The sequence below is a fragment of the Sminthopsis crassicaudata genome, chromosome 5 (assembly GCF_048593235.1).
Source record: "Sminthopsis crassicaudata isolate SCR6 chromosome 5, ASM4859323v1, whole genome shotgun sequence".
Taxonomy (NCBI): domain Eukaryota; kingdom Metazoa; phylum Chordata; class Mammalia; order Dasyuromorphia; family Dasyuridae; genus Sminthopsis; species Sminthopsis crassicaudata.
Genome location: NC_133621.1, coordinates 290,587,391 through 290,608,516, shown reverse-complemented (window position 1 = coordinate 290,608,516; position 21,126 = coordinate 290,587,391). Strand labels below are relative to the sequence as shown.

At 39.0% G+C, this 21,126-nt stretch overlaps 1 protein-coding gene across 1 annotated transcript in view; it reads left to right on the top strand.

Moving 5' to 3' along the window:
* NT5DC3 (5'-nucleotidase domain containing 3) overlaps positions 1-19,376 on the top strand; it is a 92,517-nt gene extending 73,141 nt beyond the window's left edge. Inside the window, exons 10-14 of the mRNA XM_074271421.1 lie at positions 2,733-2,814; positions 4,408-4,494; positions 6,155-6,295; positions 10,673-10,737; positions 15,054-19,376. Coding sequence (XP_074127522.1) covers positions 2,733-2,814; positions 4,408-4,494; positions 6,155-6,295; positions 10,673-10,737; positions 15,054-15,315 — 637 coding nt within the window. The 3' untranslated portion in view covers positions 15,316-19,376. The remainder of the gene's footprint in view (positions 1-2,732; positions 2,815-4,407; positions 4,495-6,154; positions 6,296-10,672; positions 10,738-15,053) is intronic.
* Positions 19,377-21,126: the final 1,750 nt, after the last annotated feature.

The window sequence follows — 21,126 nt, the reverse complement described above, 5'->3', positions numbered from 1 at the left end:
CATGTGATGCCCTCTTCTGTCTGCCCCAGTGACAAATACAATTCTTAAGAGTGACAGATATCTTTTCCCCATCTAGGGATGTAAACAGTTTAACCTTTATATAATGTATTTTTCCCACTATTTACTTTTCTATACTTCTCTTGAGTCCTGTGTTAGTAGATTAACAGTTTAGTAGTTTTAGTTTAGCTAGTAGTTTTTCTTAATTATCTCTTGAAGAATGCTATACAGGCTCTTTTTTTTCTTTTTTTTTTTTTGGTCATGGCCTTCAGGTAGGCCAATAATTTTTAAATTGTCTCTTCTGGATCTATTTTTCAGGTCAGCTGTTTTTCCAATGAGGTGTTTCACATTTTCTTCTTTTTTTCTTTTTCTTTTGACTGATTCTTGGTGTCTCATAGTCATTAACTTCCATTTGCCCTTTTCTAGTTTTTAATGCACGATTTTCTTCAGTTAGCTATTGTATCTCTTTCCATTTTTGAAGGTATTGTTTTCTTCAGTGGATTTTTTTGTTTTTTTTTGTTTTCGGCCAATTGTATTTTTTAAGGAGTTGTTTTCTTCAGTTAATTTTTTTTCCTTCCTTTTCTAATCTGTTGACTGAATTACATACCTCTCATTTCTTTCCTCATTTTTTCTTTTATCTCTCTTATTTGCCTTTTCTTTTTTTTTTCCTGAGGCTGGGGTTAAGTGACTTGCCCAGGGTCACACAGTTAATGTTAAATGTCTGAGACCATATTTGAACTCTAGTCCTCCGGAATTCAAGGCTGGTGCTCTATCCACTGCACCACCTAGCTGTCCCACTTATTTGCCTTTTAAAGTCTTTTGTGAGCACTTTCAAGAAGCCTCTTTGGGCTTGAGACCAATTCATATCACTCTTTGAGATCTCCTCTGTGGACATTTTGTCTTCGTCTGAGTTAACATTTTGGTCTGCCCTTTCTATGTTCAAGGTTCTTCTCTTTTTCTTGCTCATTTTCTATCCTTTTCTTTTAGCATTCTCTCTCTCTCTCTCTCTCTTCTCCTCTCTCTCTCTCTCTCTGTCTCTCTCTCTCTCTGACTCTGTCTCTCTCTCTGTCTCTCTGTCTCTCTCTCTCTCTCTCTTCTCCTCTCTCTCTCTCTCTCTCTCTCTCTCTGACTCTGTCTCTCTCTCTGTCTCTCTGTCTCTCTCTCTCTCTCTCTTCTCTCTCTCTCTCTCTGTCTCTCTCTGTCTCTCTCTCTCTCTCTCTCTGTCTCTCTCTCTCTGTTCTCTCTCTCTCTCTCTCTCTCTCTCTCTCTCTCTCTCTCTCTCTCTCTCTCTCTCTCTCTCTCTCTCTCTCTCTCTCTCTCTCTCTAACTTTTATTGTTGAGCTCTGCTCCTGGGGTGAAGGTGGAACTGTCTAAATCTTGGCTTTGAGCACTGGAGCCCCTTGTGTTTGTAGAGGGATAGCTCTGCCTGCTCTTTCAGGAAATAACCTGGTTTCCCAGGGTTTGTCTTCTGAGCTAGGAATGGAGGCTCCCCACTGATCTGTTTCTCTATTGAGCCAGGACTGAGGGTCTTAGTTGCTGATTTGCTATGATTAAAAGCCTCTCCCTGATTTTTCCAGAGTCTTGAGTCTGGCTGAACACCCTTTTCACTCCAGTGAATCTGACCTTTCTTGAAGTTTTTCCAATCTGTCTTCAACTGGAGAATGATTTCATTCCATCAGACTCTGATTAGAGCCTTGGTTTCATGTGGTTTTCAAGGGAAACTGGGAGAGTTCTAACAACTTCCTGGTTTTACCCCACCATCTTGGCTCCATCCCAGAAGTCAGTAAGTGATTAATAAATGCTTGCTGAGTAACTTTTGAACATGGGAAGTATATGGAAGGCAGAGCCTTCTTTGGTCTTCTATCTATGATGTTCTTCTCTTTGTGATGGCTGCAGTGGGGCCAGGGGAAGAGACTGGCATCTCTGGGAGCCCTGCTTTGTTCTTTGTGTGGCAGAGAAAAGCCTTCCGGCTACCAGGCCATTAACCTTCTTGTTATTTTTGGTGTGAATCTTAAGGACACTGTATTAGGCTTCAAGAAAGACAAACAAAGCAGTTTTCACCCTCAGGGACAGCTTTTTCTACTTGGTTGGTGATGAGAGATTCCTTCCTCCTTCATTTTCAGATGATGGAGGGTAGTTCTGGGACCAGTTCATGGAGATTTTAAATGCTTTAAATACTAAGCACTGTAATATGTAGAGCATTAGACTCTGAGTCAGGAAAGCTTCATTTTCCCGAGTTCACACTTAATAGCTATGTGAACCTGGGGAAATCACTTGTCCCTGTTTGCCTTAGTTTCCCTATCTGTAAAATGAGGGAAGTTGGACTTGGTGGTCATGCATGTCTCTTCCAGCTCTAACCTCTTATCCTTTAAATTTTTTTAAAAACTTCTATCAGAACTCGGGAATGGCATAATATAGGGAGATGGCTGGCATGGTATAGGGAAAAGAAAGTTGGGCTTGGAAATCTGGAGAGTTCAAATCCTGCCCCAGACTCTTACTAGCTGTATGATACTGGACAAGTCATTTAACCACATGAGACTGTTTCCTTAGTAAAAATAATCTGGGAGATAATAGCAACTACCTTCCAGGATTGTTTTGAGACTCAAATGATATAACTTTTGTAAAGTGCCTTGAAAACCTGAAAATGCTATGAACACTGCGAATTACTGTAAAATAACAATAAGAATAATAAAGCAAAACCCTGTACTAACATGTCATGATACTTTTCTCATTAGACCATTCCGGAAGGTGACCGAGAGAGGTGTACTACTTTGGGATAAAATCAATAAGCTGGAAAAAGGCCAGATTTACAAACAGGTATTATAAAGGGTTAACTTCCATTAAAAAAAATGGACCTTTGTTTTCATTAGTAGGGGGCACTTCTTCCAGTACAGAGTGGAAACTTGCAGGTGGACGTGTAGTCTTCAAGGGCATTAAGGGACATGCTCAGGATCCCCCAACCTTTTTATGCCAGAGGCTGGGATTTGAACAAGGGCTTCCTGATGATTTTCTGTCCACTTTCCCACACTGCCCCCTTCCTTCCTTTGTGGGTCAGAAAGTATTAACCATGAAAAGCAACCTTGGGGCAGTTCAGAGTTTAATCAATGTGTTTTATTAAGAGTTAATAGTGTTCATTTAGGGGTCATGGGATCCTTGGCTCTGCCAGTGACTGGCTGAATCACTCCTTCCTAGAGTCTGTTTCCCCATCTGTAAAACAAGAGGACTGGGCAAGATGATCTCTACTGTGCCTTTCAACTCTGCATATAAAGACCCTATAATCCTGCCTCTGGTTCCTGAGCAAGTCGCTTTAGAATTCTGGATCTTACGTTCCTCATCTGTAAAAATGAGGGTGTTGAACTAGGTCCAGCTGAGGTCTCTTAGCTTTAGAACTGTGAGCTCAAGACCCTACTTTATCATACTAAGTAGAAGAAAATAAAATTTGAGCTCTTGAATTCTGGCTTAAAATTTCACACTTAAATATATATTGCTTCCATAATAAGTAAGATTTTAAGATGCCCTTGATAAACTTAAACATCTTTTTCAAAATAACTTTCTCATGTAGTCTATCATTCAGCAAATATCAACTGAATTGTTTCTAGCAGGTTGCTTCTATTCCCTTCTTGATAAAGAGGGCATGTGTGGGCCTGGGATTTTAGTATTATTTAGTTTTAGTATTATTTAATCAGGCTGAACACTAATAGTACAGTGAGACATGTAGGACTTATTTGGATTTCTTAGATTTTTTTTTTGGGGGGTATATAGTTTGATTTTGTTATTGTAGGGAACTCTAAGAGTTAGAACTCTCTCCATTGACGCAGATCTCACCTGCTCGGCAACTTAGTCTTTTTTTTCTTTATTAAAGCTTTTTATTTTTCCAAACATATGCATGAATAATTCTTCAACATTAACCCTTTCAGAACCTTGTGTTCCAATTTTCCTCCCCTTCCTCCTCTCCTCTCCCCGAGATGGCAAGTAATCCAATATATGTTAAACATGGTAGAAATATATGTTAAATCTAACATGTTGGATTTAAGGAGAAAGAAATAAAGAAAGAGAGGGAAAAAAGAAGAAAGAAAATAAAATGCAAACAACAACAAAAAGAGTGAAAATGCTATGTTGTGATCCACACTCAGTTCCCACAGTCCTCTCTTTGGGTGTAAATGGCTCTCCATCACAAGGTCATTGGAATTGGCCTGAATCATCTCATTGTGCAACTTAGTCTTAAAGAAATAATTCCCTGGGGTACCCACAGGCCAAGTGACAGGATCCAGGGCCCCATTGCCAGAATATGTCAGAGGAAGGCCCATTGTCTACCCTGCTGCACAGTTCATTTCTGTTCCTTTGTAAGGCTTCGTGTAAATATATTTGTCCCTGCCACATGCAATAACATTTGTGTTTTCTTTCTTACAGGGTAATTTATATGAATTTTTGAAACTTACAGGATGGAGGGGGTCCAAAGTGTTATATTTTGGAGATCACATATACAGTGATCTGGCTGTAAGTAAGCTTCTTTCCTCCTGGCCTTGTGTATTTTTAGTTATGGAAAAATGAATTAATGTATAACAATTTGTCTCTTTTTGTGTTAATAGAATAATAGGGACCTTTGCTACTGGTTAAAGAATTTTTTTTTTCAAATGCTGTCCAGTCAGTTAGTCAGTCAACAAGCTAAGAACACTGGGGATACAAAGTCAAGTTTGTAAGCACTTGTTAATTGTGTGTTGCTGGGTGGCAGAGCACTGAGACTAGAGTCAGGAGGACCCCAGATAAATCACTTAACCATGATTGCCTCAGTTTCCTCCCCTGTAAAATGAACTGGAGAATAAAATAGCAAATCACTCCAGTGTCTTTGCCATGAAAACTCCAAATGGGCCACAAAGAGTTGGATGTGATTGAACAATAGTATTGCCAGGTAGTGTGCTTTGTGTAAGGGATACTAAGTCAAGTCAATAAGCATTTATTAGTGTCTGCTATGAGCTAGGCCCTGTGCTAAGCACTGAAGATGAAAGAAAAGGCAAAAACAGTCCCTGCCCTCATAGAGCTTCTGTTCTAATGGAGTGATAACTCATACATAAAGAAATATGTGCAAGAATCATGCAGTGTAGATGTAAGATAACCTTAGCAGGGGAGGCACTAGAACCACAGTTCCCTATTTTTATGGACTTGGCCCTTAGATTTGTCTTGGATGGGACAGAGATTTCTTGGATGCTGTGTATTCTTCCACAGATGCAGATCCCCCTTCCCAAACTCCAATCTCTGCTCAGTGCCTTTCTATAATGAGATTTTTATCTCCGATCTCCCATAAGAAGTCCTTATGGGGAGACCTTGGAGGCCATTGAATCCACCCCTGGTCCCAGTTTGCAAATGAAGAAACTGAGGCACCAATTGCCCATAGTGTCTGTGATGGGATTAGAACCAGGTGTTGCCAATAGCTGGTCACTCTTTATCTGCCGTGCTTTTTGTGCTTTTGCTGTGGATGGATGGTGATGCTTAATGCTGATGGACCGTGTGCACTGGCCATCTGCTGTTCCAGCCCTCTGCCTTTTTTGATCCTGCTGTAATGGCTCATTCAGTATATCCAGCCCAAGCCATTATCATGGACGAGCTGCAGTGGTTACGCCCACTGGGTCATTTTCCATCATCCTTGGAGTTATCAGAGCTTGGTGTGCCCTGCTGGAGCAGCGAGAGCGTTGGCAGATTGGGAAAACAAACAATTTGGAGCAATTGAAAGCTCTGCACTCCCCCTTCCCTCCCAAGTAATCCAGGTTCTTCTCCCTCTGCTCCTCAGTCCTAGCCCAGGACAGGAGCTCCCGCCCTAGATTTCAGATCCTTACCTTTCCCAGCTATGTGACCCCGGGCAGTACCTGTTGTTTTATTATTATTTTTGATTCAAGAACAAATATTTCCTTCTCATTGTCTCATTGAACTTTCCTAGAGTGCAACCTTGTGAGATCTGGGCAGCCTTAGCCATGATTCCCAGGCTGAACCTTCCATGAGGGAGAACTGGTTAAAGCCCGAGATTGTCATGTTATCAGTGAAATGTAATTCATTCATCCAGCTTGGTTAATAGCTAACCACGACAATTAAGAAACCATTGTGCAAACACCGATTGGGGCTGAAAGAGGTAATGGAGCTTAAGACTCATATTGATTCTTGGCAGGATTTGACCCTAAAACATGGCTGGCGGACGGGGGCCATTATTCCCGAGCTGAGATCAGAGATCAAGATCATGAACACGGAGCAGTACATTCAAACCATGACCTGGTTGCAGACCCTGACTGGATTACTGGAACAGATGCAGGTTTGTGGGATTTCTTTCCCTCCCTTTTCCCCTTCCTCTTCCCTTGCCTCTCTTTTTCTTTCTTCCCCCTCTTTTTCTCTTTTTCTCTCCTTTCTCCTTTCTTCCACCTTTCCCTCTCCTTCCTCTTCCTCTCCTCTCCTCCCTTTTTCCCCCCTCCCTTTTCCTCTTGTCCCTCTCCTCCCTCTTATCTGTGAGAAGAAGCCCTTTCCTTCCTTTTGTCTCCTTTTGTCTTTCTCTCTTCTTCCTTTCCCTTTCCTCTCTTCACCTCCTTCTTTCTTCTCTTTCTCTCCTTTCTCTTCCTCCTCGTCTCTGCACCTGTCTTTCTCTTCTTTCTCTTCCCCCCTTTCTTCTCTTTTCCCCTCCTTAAATCTGGAGGATTACATCAGCTCAAATCATTTCAGGTATTTACTGTTTAAGGTTGGGCTACACCAGGCTTAGCTCATTTTCAGGGCCTCCCAATAAATCACTGAGGATGCTGGGTTGTTTTTTTTCCCTTGCTAAGACCTTCTTCAGCTCCATGAAAGGGCCTCTGAACACCTGCTTTAGCTCCATCAGGAAGTCTCTTTGCCGTGGCTGTCTGGCTATTGTATTTTCCTATTTTAGATAATGACGTAGCTGAGACTAGAGGGTCTCTTGGGGCCCTTCAAGGTCTAAGTCCGTGCTTCAACTTCAGGCTTCTGGGTGGTGGCCAGCAGGGAGATTACCTGCCCCTTGGCTGGGTGTCTCATTCATATTTTTTATTAGCCCAACTTGACCTTGAAGGTGACATCAACAATTGAATTTTCTGTGTCTTCCAAGTGCTGTCTCTTCTATAAAGTCTTCCCTCTGGAAAAAATTTCTCTCTGGGGAAAAAAAAAAGAAAACGCAGTCACTGGAATAAACTTTTCATTAGCTTTGTATTTTATTCTTTTAAATTGTTTAATGTTACCTTGAAAATTTATCTTTTAGTTTATAAGCATTTCTTAAGCAATTCAGGCCCTGTGCTGGGCCCTGTGGGGATATTAAGTCAAAAATGAAATGGCCTCTGCTGTAAAGGGGCTTTTATTCTAGTAGAGGAGATGAGCCATAAACACTTAGCTATACGGCAGATCCATTTGGCACCCTGGGGTAGCGACTGTACCCATGATGGCATTGCCATAGAGACTCCTGGATGAGAAAGATTCCTCTGCCAGTGCAGGTTGGCACTTTTCTGCAATCTCTAGTCACTTAACTCTGTTTGCCACACTAACCAAATAAACAAACAAATAAATTGAAATAAAGGAGGTGGGCTAAGTTTACTTTTATCTGAAGATATATAATAAAAGCAATTAGCATTTATATAGTACTTATAAAGTCTAGTCTTGTACATACATGAGCCATGCAGCAGCCTTGTGAGCGAGGTATTCAGAGTGGTTATTCTCCCCATTTTACTGATGGAGCTGAGACTCTGTTTAGTTAAGGGACTTATTCAAGTTGGAAAGCCACAGAGACAAAATTTAGACTAATATCATGCCCATGCAACAGAGCTTTTTGTTTTATTCTGTGAATAAAAGTGAACCTCTTGTAAATCTTAGGCAAGGATGCGAGTTTCATTGATGTGCTTTCTTCCCCACTATAGATCTGCTATGAGAGGAAGGCTGACAATGTACTGAGTAGGCCTGGCCTTCCTTAAGTCCCACTTCTGACACATACTGATGATGGGATTCTGGGCAGGTCCCATGACTACTTAGGCCGCCCCCCTCACCTTCTAAGGCCATAGTTGCAGGAACAGTTGCAGATTTGCATTGATAAGAGGGAGTTTGGGGACTCCCTATAACAATGAATTTACAGATCTGTACTTCTTCCTCAAAAATACAAAAGCACATTTAAAAAATGCTATTTTTCATGGAAGCAGCATCAGTTGGTTGTATTATTCTTTCATCTCTAAGTAAAACCCACCCCCTCCCAGCCTTCATGAGAACATGAGTTGTAGTTATACCTCTGACTCATACTAGGCTGAGTGTCCAGTATACTTTAGTGCAACCCTTTGAGACTAATAGATGTAGAGCACATGATGATTGGAGAGAAATTCCTTACAGAGAGTTCTTTTTGCCAATGAAAACTTTGGTCTAGCTCAAAAAAAAAAAAAAAAAAAAGAAAAGAAAAGAAAAGAAAAGAAAAAATTCTTCACAGTTTGATAGAATCAAATCTAGCCCATTGTAGTGAGTGAGAGAATAAATAGGGTGGGGGTGAGGTGGGGGCAAAGAGGGGAGAGAGGGGGCACTTGCTTGTGCTCACAGATATGCATTAATATGTGAACATCCCAGATATCCCACTGTCTTTGTAGAAAAGCAGACTTCTTGAGAACTTGGCTTCCCTAGGGAGCTAAGTGACAGAATGTTGAATCTCAGAATCAGTCATTTGTGAGTTGGAATCTTGCAAAAGGAAGTAATTTTTTTTTTTTTTTTAAGTAACATAATGAGGCCATGAATATAAAATGATGTGGTTCTGATCGAGGAATTCCAGCCTTTTTGGACTAGTTTTTGAAGACCAACATAGTTTTAGTTGTTATAAATCCTGATATATTTTTAAAAATCCATTTTGTTACTTTATATTGGGGCCTGATATATGGAGTTTAGTCATTCAGTGAACATTTATTAAGTATCTACTATATATTAAACTGAAAAATAAAGAGAATCTGGCTTTTAGAAGCTTACATTCTGTTGGAGGAAATAACTCAAGCATAGACAAATAAATACAATTTGTATGTACAAGCAATTTCTGGTGTGGGGAGAGTGAGGAGGAGAGTGTATGTATGAGGTGGCAGGTGGGGAACCTGCTGGCCAGGGATCAGTAAAGGCCTAATTTGGGAGGTGCTGTTGAGCATCTTTGGTCTTGAACAGATGATGATCCGGAATGGGGTAAATGACCTGGGTTAATAAAGTAGGTGACTTTTAGCTGGTGTTCCAGAGAAGATTATTCAGCTTTTTGGTATTTGACTTAAATTTCTAAAATAATGTATTGCCTCCTACAACCCCTTACCCAAAAAAGAGAGAGGGAGTGGTGAGTCTATTGCAATTACAATTCTAAATTCTAAGATTTTGTGAGCTGGATGAGCAAGGAGGAAATCCCGCAAATTTGGAAATGATGCTCTAAAGCAATGATGTCAGGTTCATTTAGAAATGGGGGCCACTGATTTATAGAAAAAGGATCCTCTGGGTTATCTATTGACTTAGTTTTAAAATGCAATATTTGTATTTTATTTTGAATACATTATAAATATAAATATTTAACAATTATTATTATTTAGTAATGAGTGATTATTTAGTAATTATAAATCTATCTCAGTTTTTTTTTTTTTCCTGAGACAACTGGGGTTAAGTGACTTGCCCAGGGGCACACAGCTAGGAAGTATTAGGTGTCTGAGGCAAGATTTGAACTCAGGTCTTCCTGACTTCAGGGCTGGTGCTCTATCCACTGCACCATCTAGCTGCCTCCTCAATTACATTTTAATCTGGTTTGGGTCACCCTCAAGAGTCCTGGTGGTCCAAGTATTTGATCCCCCCTGCTATTGAGAGATTCACCTTCTGTGGCCCTGGGACAGAATGAAAGCGGGCTGGTGGGACTACCTTGACTGGCTTTAATCTTCCCATGGAAATAGAAAGCTAAACCATCTGTTGTAAATATGGCATGGGTTGGAAGAGATGGGCAATTGTTATGGAGAATGAAGTAGGGAGTTGACAGTGTTGAAATACTATGAACTATAATTTCTCAAAGGACACATGGAACTGCTGATTTAAGCTGGAGGGCAACATCCTAAACTCACCTAATCTATCTCTCTTTTTATATGGGAGGAGCCCAGGGGGCTCAGTACTTTGCCTAGGGCTATAGGAACAGCAGTCATATAAGCTCTTGGTTATAACCCTAAGATAGAAGCTTCAAATTTGCATGGAAATCAGAGGGAATTTTCTCAACCAGGAATTTCTTATATAGATCAAATCACCAATCTAGTCGTTATCCCAGTACTTCTTCTGCTATCCTTAGCTTATCCCTATTTCTTTTTCTTGGTTTCATTGGTGAGGGCCTTTCTGCCAATGCTACCCAGATTTGTTTTCCATTTTATCATGGCTCCATCATTTGTAGCCAAAATAAAATGTAGCACTCCGGGACCCTTCTGGTGAGGAAATTCTGTGTCCTTAGCCAGGCTGGGCTTTAAATGATCACAGTTCATTGTTTGTGTTATAAATGTTCCATCTTGGGGGACTAAAGGCCCAGTCCTTGTGTTTTTGAGAACCTAGGGCTACTTCCATGCCATCATAAGGTATCCATAAAGGACTCCTGTGGAAGAAGTGGGAGTCATAAGAATATAATGATGAATAGGAAAGAAAGCAGCCTAACAGCCACATTCTTGTTCCTTAGATTCACAGAGATGACACATCACAGATGATTTTGCAAGAGTGGAAAAAGGAAAGAAAGGAGATGAGGTAAGGCTTGGGTCTTGTAACTGTTTAAATGTAGTCTCTCTCTCTCTCTAAAACTCCCTATCCTCTCCTTCCATTTGTCTTTTTCCCTAATCAGAAGAATCCCTCATTCTTACCTGAAGAGGACAATTGTAAGTAGAGATGAAAAAAAAGTTTTATTGATTTTTCAAAAATTGATTTTCCAGTTTCAATTAAATTTTTTTCATCACTGCCACTTTTCCAGGACTTCATTCCAACCCTCAAAGCTCCCTCCCTAATAAAGAAATTTAACCAGACAATGCATTGGACTATTCTGCAGTGTATACTTCATTCCATACCTGTAGTCCACCACCGCTCTGATGAAAACCAGAAGTCATGCTTCATTTTTATTCCTCTAGAGCAGGGATTCTCAAACTATGGCCTGAGGGCCAGATATGGCTGGCTGAGGACGTTTATGGGGCCAGTCTGGTTATGGCAAATGAGCTGAGGGTTGGAGAGAGAGTGTGAGCTTTTGTTTTTACTATAGTCTGGCCCTTCCACAGTCTGAGGGACAGTGAACTGGCCCCTATTTAAAAAGTTTGAGGACCACTGGCCTGGAATCTTTCAGCATTTCTTTCCTTTAAGTTTTTTTGTGGTATTTGATGAGGAGTAAACTGAGGTTCTAAACCGAGATGGGTCAGTTCCTTTTCTCTCTCTCCTTCCTTCCCCAAAGTAACCAAGGGCGGATTCGGCAGCAAAGGAATTTGCTACTTAATGCTGTATGGAAACAAAGTCTTTATTGATAGTAAAGGGATAGAACCGGCATTTGGCCTTCAGGAAGACCCAAACTGCCTGAAAAGGGGGACGTCGTTGACGGGAATTTGGTTAGTACACACCAAATGCAAAGATTTCATTTTTCAGCCTTCCTTATATACATACATGATGACTAGAGTCATCAAAACAATGTTTGCACAGAGATGTTATCAAAGAGGTTCTGGAGATATTTGTCAATAATACAAGAATTCTCTGTTGTTGTAAATAAGACAGGAATTTTCTTATTATTGTAAATAAGATAAAAATTCTCTATTGTTATCTCCTTCAATCTCTCCCCAGAAAGGAATTTCAGATCATTAGAATGGGGGCTGAACACCGAAACTAGCCCAAAGGAAGTTGGAGATTAAACAAGAAATATCAAAGGGGGCTACCACCCCCAACAGTATTGTGTAACTTATTTTGATTATTTCATTCTGTACAGTTCATGAAGGTTTTTGAAGATTTCTGGGGAATTTTTTATATTCATATCCATTATTTCTTATGATGCAATCATGTTCCATCACATTTGTTGACTATAGTTTGTTCAGCTGTTCCTCAGTCAGTGGTTCCCAATTTGTTTGGGAGATGGTAAAACCCATAGGGTTCATGAAGGCCAGTAAATTATAAACTTTCCAGTGGATCAGGTGTTTCTAGGAATCTGATTGCTTTCTCCAAGACTCCAAACTGTGTAAGAGATGCTAATCTACATTGCTAAAGGGAATTTGCTCATCTGGGAGTTTCTGATGCCAGTGAGATCACAAGTCCAATTCCAAAACCCATCCCCTAATTTTTCAGTATGAGGTCATATGGGGTAGTGGCTAGTGACCCAAATTCAAAGCTAGAAATATCTGGATTCAGTTGGTACCTTCTCTTACTAATGGATGACCTTGGGCAATCCATGTCATGTTGAAGTTTAACCCTTCTTAGGAAAAGAAATTGATTAAGTCATAAATGAGTTCTCTAAGAAAGGAAAAAGCCCCAGGACCAGATGGATTTACAAGTGAATTCTGCCAAATATTTAAAGAATGATTATTTCCAATACTATGTAAAGTGTTTGAAAAAAAGTAACCTTAGTGCTCTAGGCAACTTTCTAAGACTACAAGTAGTAGAGAAGGTACCCCTTTGCAATGGGAGGAGTTAGTTTCTCTGGGAGATCCCTATATGGAGCTCAAACTTTTTCCAGTCGTGACCTCTTTTTGTCCAAGAAATTTTTGTGACTTCAAGTATAAAGGTATATAAAATAAGTATATAAATCAAATATTTACTGATAATAAATCATCAAGAAATTTATTTTAAAATAATTTTTTGGTATACATAAAATTTACCATCTATTAAAATAAAAGCAAATTTATGTACTGATGAGACGATGTGCTTGTTTGTTTTTACATAAAGAATTAAATTTTGGTGGAATATTCGATACTGCAGGATGTAGAGCTTTCAAAAACCTTTTACTGTTGCCAAATTCTTCACGATCCCCTCCCATTCAGTTAATTGACCCCCATAGTTTAAGAAGCTTTGCCCTACATCGCTGAAATCGCAATTCTACAGCCTTTTTCCCCTAGTTGGTTTCAGTGGAAAATAGAAGGATATAATGGTTAGGTTTCTTGGGTTTCTTGTGGTTTCTCTAATTTTTGTGCATTTGAGAGACTTGAAGCACTATGGACAAGCTTCACATTTCTGTGTAGTCTCTTTGTCCTTCCTGTCATACCTTTGCAAGATATGATCAGTAAGAGGCTTTGACCTTTGGGAGAGCCTTGATCAGGAATCCAGGGAGAGGAGAAGAAGAAGATGTCAAGAAGCCAATCTAGCAGGACTTCAGATTCAGGAGGACCTGGGCACCTCTTATTTGTGGTGCTTATGTGTCCTCAAAGGAACTTTTTGTGAAAGAGTCCCAGGCAAGAAGGCTGGATGTAGGGTTTTATGGCCAGCTCTTCAATGAATCTGCTATATGTTTTAGGCAAATCCCTTAATTTCTTTAGGCTCTCAATTTATTCATCTGTAAAAGGGGATCATTGGACTATCCAATCAGAAAAGTTTCTTATTACTCTCAAAATCGAATTAAGATGTTTTCTTTTAAGTGGTTCTGAATTTCACACTAGTCACCCCTCTCAAATGATGTAAATTAATATTGTTTGGGAAAATCCATCAAAGTGAAGTGTTCTCTGCTGGGTCTTGGCAGGTATTTTTTTGTTTTTATTCTATTTTTTCAATTAACAAACATCATTTTATCTCTCTCAACCTCCCCTCCCCCAATTTAAAAAAGAAAAGAAAACAACAAAAAACCCCTTGTAATAAATACACATCTTTAAACAAAACAAATCCTTTGCATTGCCCATATCATAGATGTGTATGTCTCATTTTTCGTCTAGGGTTTATCCATCCCCTCTCTTCCAGGAGGTGGACAGCAGACTTCTTCATTGGTCCTATGGAATCCTGGTTGCTTATACACTGAATCAGAATTCTTAAGTCTTTTGAGGTTTCTCTTGACAGTGTTGTTGACATCGTATACTGTGTTCTATTGGTTCTGCTCACGTCATTCTGTATCTGTTCATATAAGTCTTCCCAGGTTTCTTTTAAACTACCTCTTTGGTCATTTCTGAGAAGAGAATACCACTCTATTCTATTCATGTACCATACTTTGTTTAGGCATTCTCAGTTTTTTCCTATTTCCTATTTATTTGTCACTACAAGAGTAATTGTTATAAATAATTTCTTATATATGAGTCTTTTTCATTTATTTGTCACTACAAAAGGAATTGTTATAAATAATTTCTTACATATGAGTCTTTCATTTATCTGTCACTACAAAAGGAATTATTATAAATAATTTCTTACATATGAGTCCTTTTCATTTGCTTGTCACTATAAAAGGAATTGCTATAAATAATTTCTTACATCTGTCTTTTTCATTAATTTCTAAACTCCATGGAATATAATAAAAGTAATGGTTACAACAACAGCAATAATAATGATAATAGTTAGCACATGTATGGATCTTTAAGACTTTCATTTACCTTCATTAACTTATAGGCTTAATGGTGTCAATTCTGAGTCAAAGGGCATGTTTTTAAATTGCTTTCCAGAATGGCTGGATCGATGACTCCGATGATAATGCATCAATATCTTGCCAAATGGGCAGCTAGGTGGCACCATAATGCATAGAGTATTGGGCTTGATGCTGGGAAGACTCATTTTCCCCAAGTTTATGTATGTCCTCAAGCATTTACCATTTGTGTGACCCTGGGGAAGTCATTTAATTCTGATTGCCTCAGTTTTCTCAACTGTAAAATGATCTGGTGCTCTATCTACTGTGCTACCCTAGCTGCCCCAAAGAGAGGAAATTGATAGGAATTACTTTTGAGAAATTATTGGGTGAGAGGATTTCTTTGTGGAAAATTAATGTTCAGTTATGAATTTATTCTTTTAAAAGATGTCTGAATAAAAAATTAGATGCTTGTGATAGTTTCATTTTAAAAACATTTTCTTTTTTTGGTCATGGCAGCCTGGTTTTAACATTCTACTTTCTCTCACCCTCTTTACTTTTACAGAGAAATGACCAAAAATTTCTTCAACTCCCAGTTTGGAAGCCTGTTTCGCACAGACCAGAATCCCACATACTTCCTGAGGCGCTTGTCTCGATTTGCTGATATCTACATGGCGTCTCTGAGCTGCCTCCTGAGTTATGATCTCAGTCACACATTCTATCCCAGGAGGACTCCCTTGCAGCATGAACTTCCAGCCTGGTCTGAGAGACCTCCAGCAGGGAACTTCAGGATCCCCTTTATACAGGGGGTGGCCCAGGCCAAGTAACCAAATAAACTACTCAAAGTGGGCAGACATGGAGACATTAATACCAATGAGAGTATAAACTTTGCTTTTTAAGCAAGTATGAATATTGTATTTTGCTATTTATATAATTTTGTCTGGTAAATAAAATTCCTTGTTTTGATAGAATTGGAATTTAGAATTAACTGGTTTTAACCCTCTTCTGATCTGTATCCTCCTATTAATGATAATGGGAATTATGAACATCCAGAGGAGGGGAAAGTTTCTGTTGGCTGAAAGATGAGCTTCATATTGAAAGTCTGTTCAGCCTTTAAGTTTACAAAGGCCTTGGAGCTTAATTTTTCTGGGACAGATAAGGCCCTTTTTGTACTAGTTTTAGAGTGCTGTACTTGGTACTGTGTTTCTCGATCATTCATTCAACAGCTCCCTACTGATTTAAGATGTGCAAGGCATGGGAAACACAGAAATTCATAACTTTTTGTGCTCGCATTCAGAGACGTTACAAATAGGAGATAACATATTATAGTGCAAAGAGCACTTTGCAAAGACGTGTTTGAATTCCACTTCTGGACTTGTTAGCTGTGTGACCATGGGTAAGTCAACTGAGCACTCTGAGCCTCAGTTTTCTTATCTGTAAAATGGGGATGATAAATCCTTACAGTAAAAGAGGGCATGGGAGATTGAGTAAAGAGCTGACCTTAGAGTCAGGGTCTGAGTTCAAGGACAATTTTTGACACATACTGGTTTTATGATTCTAGGTAAACTAGTTAATTGTCTGTAAACAACTCTTTTAGACTATATTATAAATAGCAGAGAAGGCACCAAGGTATATTAACAAAGGGAGTTTGCTAAACCAGTAAAATTACAAGGTCCTTTCTGAATCCTTATTCCTACCAAGTAAAACTGTGGTAAGGCTTAGTGTCCCCAAAGTCTTTAAGAGCTTAAAACTATGCTAAGACTTTTAGGACACCCCATGCTACATAAATTGCTTTGCAAACTTTAATATACACCATGTGAATGCCAGCTATTGTTATAATTGTATTTATAATTTAACCAAATTCCATGCTCATACTGGAGCACCAGTTAAAAGCTTAAAGCTTTGATTTTGAGACTAATTTTAGTACTTCTCATCCATTGTGGATATTCTCTGCATCCTTATTCATTCACTTCCTTACCAGGGATAGACCAAGAAGGTGATGGAGTAAGGAGAGTCTATATCTGTTGAATCCAACTCTCTCCCCATCTTCTCCAACAAAGGCCGAGAGAGAATTATCTTGGACAAACAAGAATCCCAGGCTGCCAAGGAGAATTTGGGGCTGGAGGTGGGTTGTGATTCCCATATAAGAAAGGTTATAGATTCATGTGCAAAATAAGACAGCAGGAGTGTGAGAATATCAGGACACAGCTTAAAACAATTGGCAGGAATTATCCAACAGCTATTAAAACTTATGAAACATCAGTGTTGTGGTTCACCACTGAAGGTGGGATGAAAGCACAGGTTGCATCTTTTTGCAGCAAATTTAGGTGATTCCCTCTGTTCCCCCTGGTTTTGTTGTAATTTTTAAAAGGAGTGCAAAGTTAGCAAGTCTAATGTTAGTCCCCAAGACTGGGGGCTAGAATGAAATTAACATTATGGGACAGACTAGGGGGAAAGAGGGAGACATTGATCCCTCATCATCTCATACTCTTCCTTTGGGCTCTATTTGTGTATTTTCCTAGTGAGTGATTTGAGAGTTTAGTTGGCTCCTGTTTTGTTGGTTGAGGGGTGCAGGGTTAGGGTATGGAATTCAGGGATTCCTGACCTTTCTTATGCCAAGGATTCTAATGAAACCTCTCGAGCACTTCTCAAATAATATTTTTAAATGTACAAAATAAAATGCAGAAGACTATAAAGGTAATTATATTGGCATATAATTATTAACATTAAAAAAGTTCACCCCAGTTTAAGAATCTCTGGTTTTAGAATTTCCTCTTGAGTAGGGAGTATTTGATAATTTTGTGTCTGTATCTCTAGCACCTAAAATTGCCTTGCACAGAACAGGTGCTTAATAAATATTTGTTGATTGGAGGAAAGAAATGTAAAAAGCTGAACTCTCCCTTTCAATAGCTCAGTTCCATTCTCCCTGCCTGCAATGTAAATGGTATACAGCCAGGCTTTCTCTCCAAAAGAATGATGGACACATGGCCAAAGATCATAGAAAGTACAGTGTTATTGCTGTGCAGTATTATAGATAAGTGGATTTGGCATTTGGAGGATTTGTGTTCAAGCCCTTCCTCAGACATTAGGTGGCTGTATGACCCTGGACAAAAAACTTTATCTCTGTCTCAGTTTCCTCTTTTATAAAATGGGGATAATAATGGCACGTCATCATTTTGCAGGATTATTGTGAGGAAAAATGAGATATGTAGAGTGTTTTGTAGATTTTGAAGGAACATATAAAATTATTATGACTATTTTTGTTATTATTCTTGCATCAAATTCTTTATAACATGGTTTCACAAATGTGCATGAGATTGCTGAAAATTTGTCCAGTGCTGTTCTCTGAAAGGGATACTTCACAGATCACAGACTTAGAATGTATTCTTAGCAAATAGGTAAATGGCAACTACTTCAGAACCAAAACAATTAAATTGACAAACATTTCTTGAGCACTTCCTGTTCTCAGGGGATATTTCAGTTAAGTTTAGGTGATGGGAATGTTCTTCTAAATGCTGTTTCCTTGGAGACACAGTCTAAATTATCTTGTGGGAAGATGGAGATTTGTTTGGAAGTAGGAAATGAGATTGGCCAGAGAGACAAGTGGGGGTGGTAGTGGAGAGAGAACTCATTCTAAGTAAGAAAAGGTAATTTTTCTTCTCTTCTTTTTAGAAAAGCTCATTTCCATGAGTTGTCTTGTATTTATTTCAAAGATGATACCCTTAGCTAGAGGTATGCTGGTAAATATTTAACAACCAACTCTCCAGGAAAAAGAAAATGAATGCATGACACTATTTAAAGTTTAATCAGCATTATTATCTCCATTTCCTCCAAGTCTAGATAATTAATAAAACACCCTGATTTGTAGCCATTGCTGATTTCTGAGGTGTTACAGGTCACATTAAAAATTTAACCATCAGTTCCCTAAGGCAGTTTGAGACAGCTGCAGTGCATCACGATCCAGTTTTGAAAAGCAGATTGGTTCAGTGGAATGGGTGCTGTATTCCGACAGAGACTATCGATTCAAATATGTCTGATGTCATTTAGTACTTATGTTATCTTGGACTAGTCCCTTACTTTCTTTGGTTGGTCTTTTTTTTCCTTCATGTTAAAAATGAGGGATTGGACTAGTTGACATTTCTATTCCTTTTCAGTTCCAGGTCTGGAATGATTTGATGTCATTGGTCATAGAAAACCTAGGAGGCTTCATAGTACAATGAAGAGAGTGTTGATTAGAGCAAGAGGACTTGAGTTCAGTTCTTCCCTGTGGAACTTTGGGGTAGTCACATAACCTGGTGAGGTCTCAGTTTCTATATCTAAAAATGAAGAAATGGATCTATGTGTTTGATCTATGTGAACTTCTGGACTTAGGGACTGTTACTTGCCTTTGTTTCCCCAGTGCTTAACACAGTGCTTGGCATTGATTGGAATTATTTATTATTAGTTATTGTATATTGAGTATGTGGGAGTCATTTTGGTTGGAGTTATTTGTCAGGTGGCAAAATCTTGACAAAAGAAGCCTGATAAATTGATTATAAATCTATTTCCTGGATCTAGAAAACAGAATGATGTTCTGCAAGTGACTGTCCTGGGGATTGGGTTGGGGAGTATTTGTAATTTTTCCATGATAGATGGTAGATTTTATGCTTCTAGAACACAATGTAATATTTTGTACACATGAGCTGCTCTTGCATTGAAATCACTGACTGGTTAATTTTCTAGTTTGCTTCTGTATATCACTGAAAACGCAACATTGGACCTCGAAAGTTAATTCTAATTTGATACCATTTACAATATGAAATTAGGTCAATGTAAATTTATTGAGTGTTGGTTTAAGAAAAAAATTGATTTGTGTGCTATGTAATAAATGAACTTCCTGCAGAATAAATGCTTGGGTGATATCATTCAGTCCATTGATGTTCACTCTTGTCTTCTATTGGGCTTACAGAAAGAAGTCAACTGTGTGGGGTGCAGAAACAAGCTCTGTGTTTGGAGTCTGATGACTTGGGTTCAAAGATGGGGACTTTCTGAGGTCTCATCTATGAAAATGTAGGCATTGGACTAGAGAAATGGTTTTGTGTAATAGATTAGTAAGTAAAACATTGGGCTTGGATGAGAAATATCTGGATTTGAATTCTACTTTGGACACATAACTAACTGTGTGGTCTTAGACAAGTCACCTTCCTCTTTAGATTCCTTATGTTATCCAAATTACTGTTGGGTTATAGAATCCCATCATTGGAAGGCTCCTTGGAAGCCACAAAGGTCTGCCTGCTCTCTTTAGGTAGCAGTCCCCAGTTACACTTCACATCCCACCCTAGCCTCTACCATCTGCTCAGGCACAGTGCACCATTCCTTACGCTCCTTTTCTTTCTAGCCTGGAAACCATAATTACATCGATGTTGCATTGTTGCTGTTAATTAGTTCTGCTTGCTTTTCCTATGACTTCCAGATGTCTCTTGTTCCAGCTAAATCACCCTGGAGAATCTGATCCTTGTAGATTTGGGATACCTGCCTTGGGCCCCTGCTATCCTGATTGGTTCATGACTCTTCTCAGTCTTTTGAAAGCAATATCTTGCTTTGTTTTTGTTTTTTTTTTTATCCCCCAATGCTTAGAATATTAAAAAGTTTCTTTCATTCTGTTGTCTGTTTTTGCTTTTCTGTCTCTCTCTGTCTCTGTCCACTACACCACCTAACTGCCCCTATCTTTATCCCTTTGATTCCTAAATGTTTTGTTCCATGGTTTCCTGATCCCGGGCACTTTCCAGCTTGTCAATGGCCTTCTTAAAGTGGAGTACTCAGAACTTTGCATGGCCTTCCAAAATATGGCTCTATCTCAGGTGACTTTTGAAGAGCCATTCAACAGACAGCAGTTAGTTATAGGATTTGGTGTTGGAATAATTTTTCATCACAAAAAAGAGGAAACTGGAGAAGTTATGTAAGAAAAAAAGATCTGAAAATGAAGATCATCACAAAGTTAAAAATGTATCTCTGCTTCAACGTAATAGATCCTGGTTCTGGGTGCTATGGCTACCAGAGAAACATCCATATGGGAGGTAAGTCCAGCTGTTTTCCTTCTTCCCCTACTCCTCACCCTTACACAAGTGATGCCCCAGTGGAAGCTTACTGTGGGCGGTGTTTTTGTTGGGTGATAAGATAGCACAGGGAGGGAAAAGCATACATTTGGTTTGGACCTCCTGACAAATTCTTATACAGAAAAGTCTTATGAATATGAACTCTCTTCTATGACAAATCTTGATCATGGAATAAGGGCTGTTTTGAAAGTTTTCCTCTGCGCACTTAAGGAAGGGTTTTCAAAGCAAACTAATACAGTAGCAGAAATAAGGGGAAATTTTTAAGCTCATTCAGAAGATGGACTGGTTTTAAGAAGTGTTACAAATGATTTCTTTATTTGGAGGATTCATCACAACAGGTTGAGTTGGAAACTCCTTCTACAAAGACTGGTAGGGGAAAGGACTAGTTATGGTGAAGACTTGAAAAGAATAAAACTAATTTTTAGTATCTTCTTAAACTGCGGGTCACAACCCCATATGAGATCATGTAACTGAATGTGCAGATTGCAAAATATGATTTATTATCAATAAATGTTTGATTTGTGGACTTATTAGTTAAAAAAA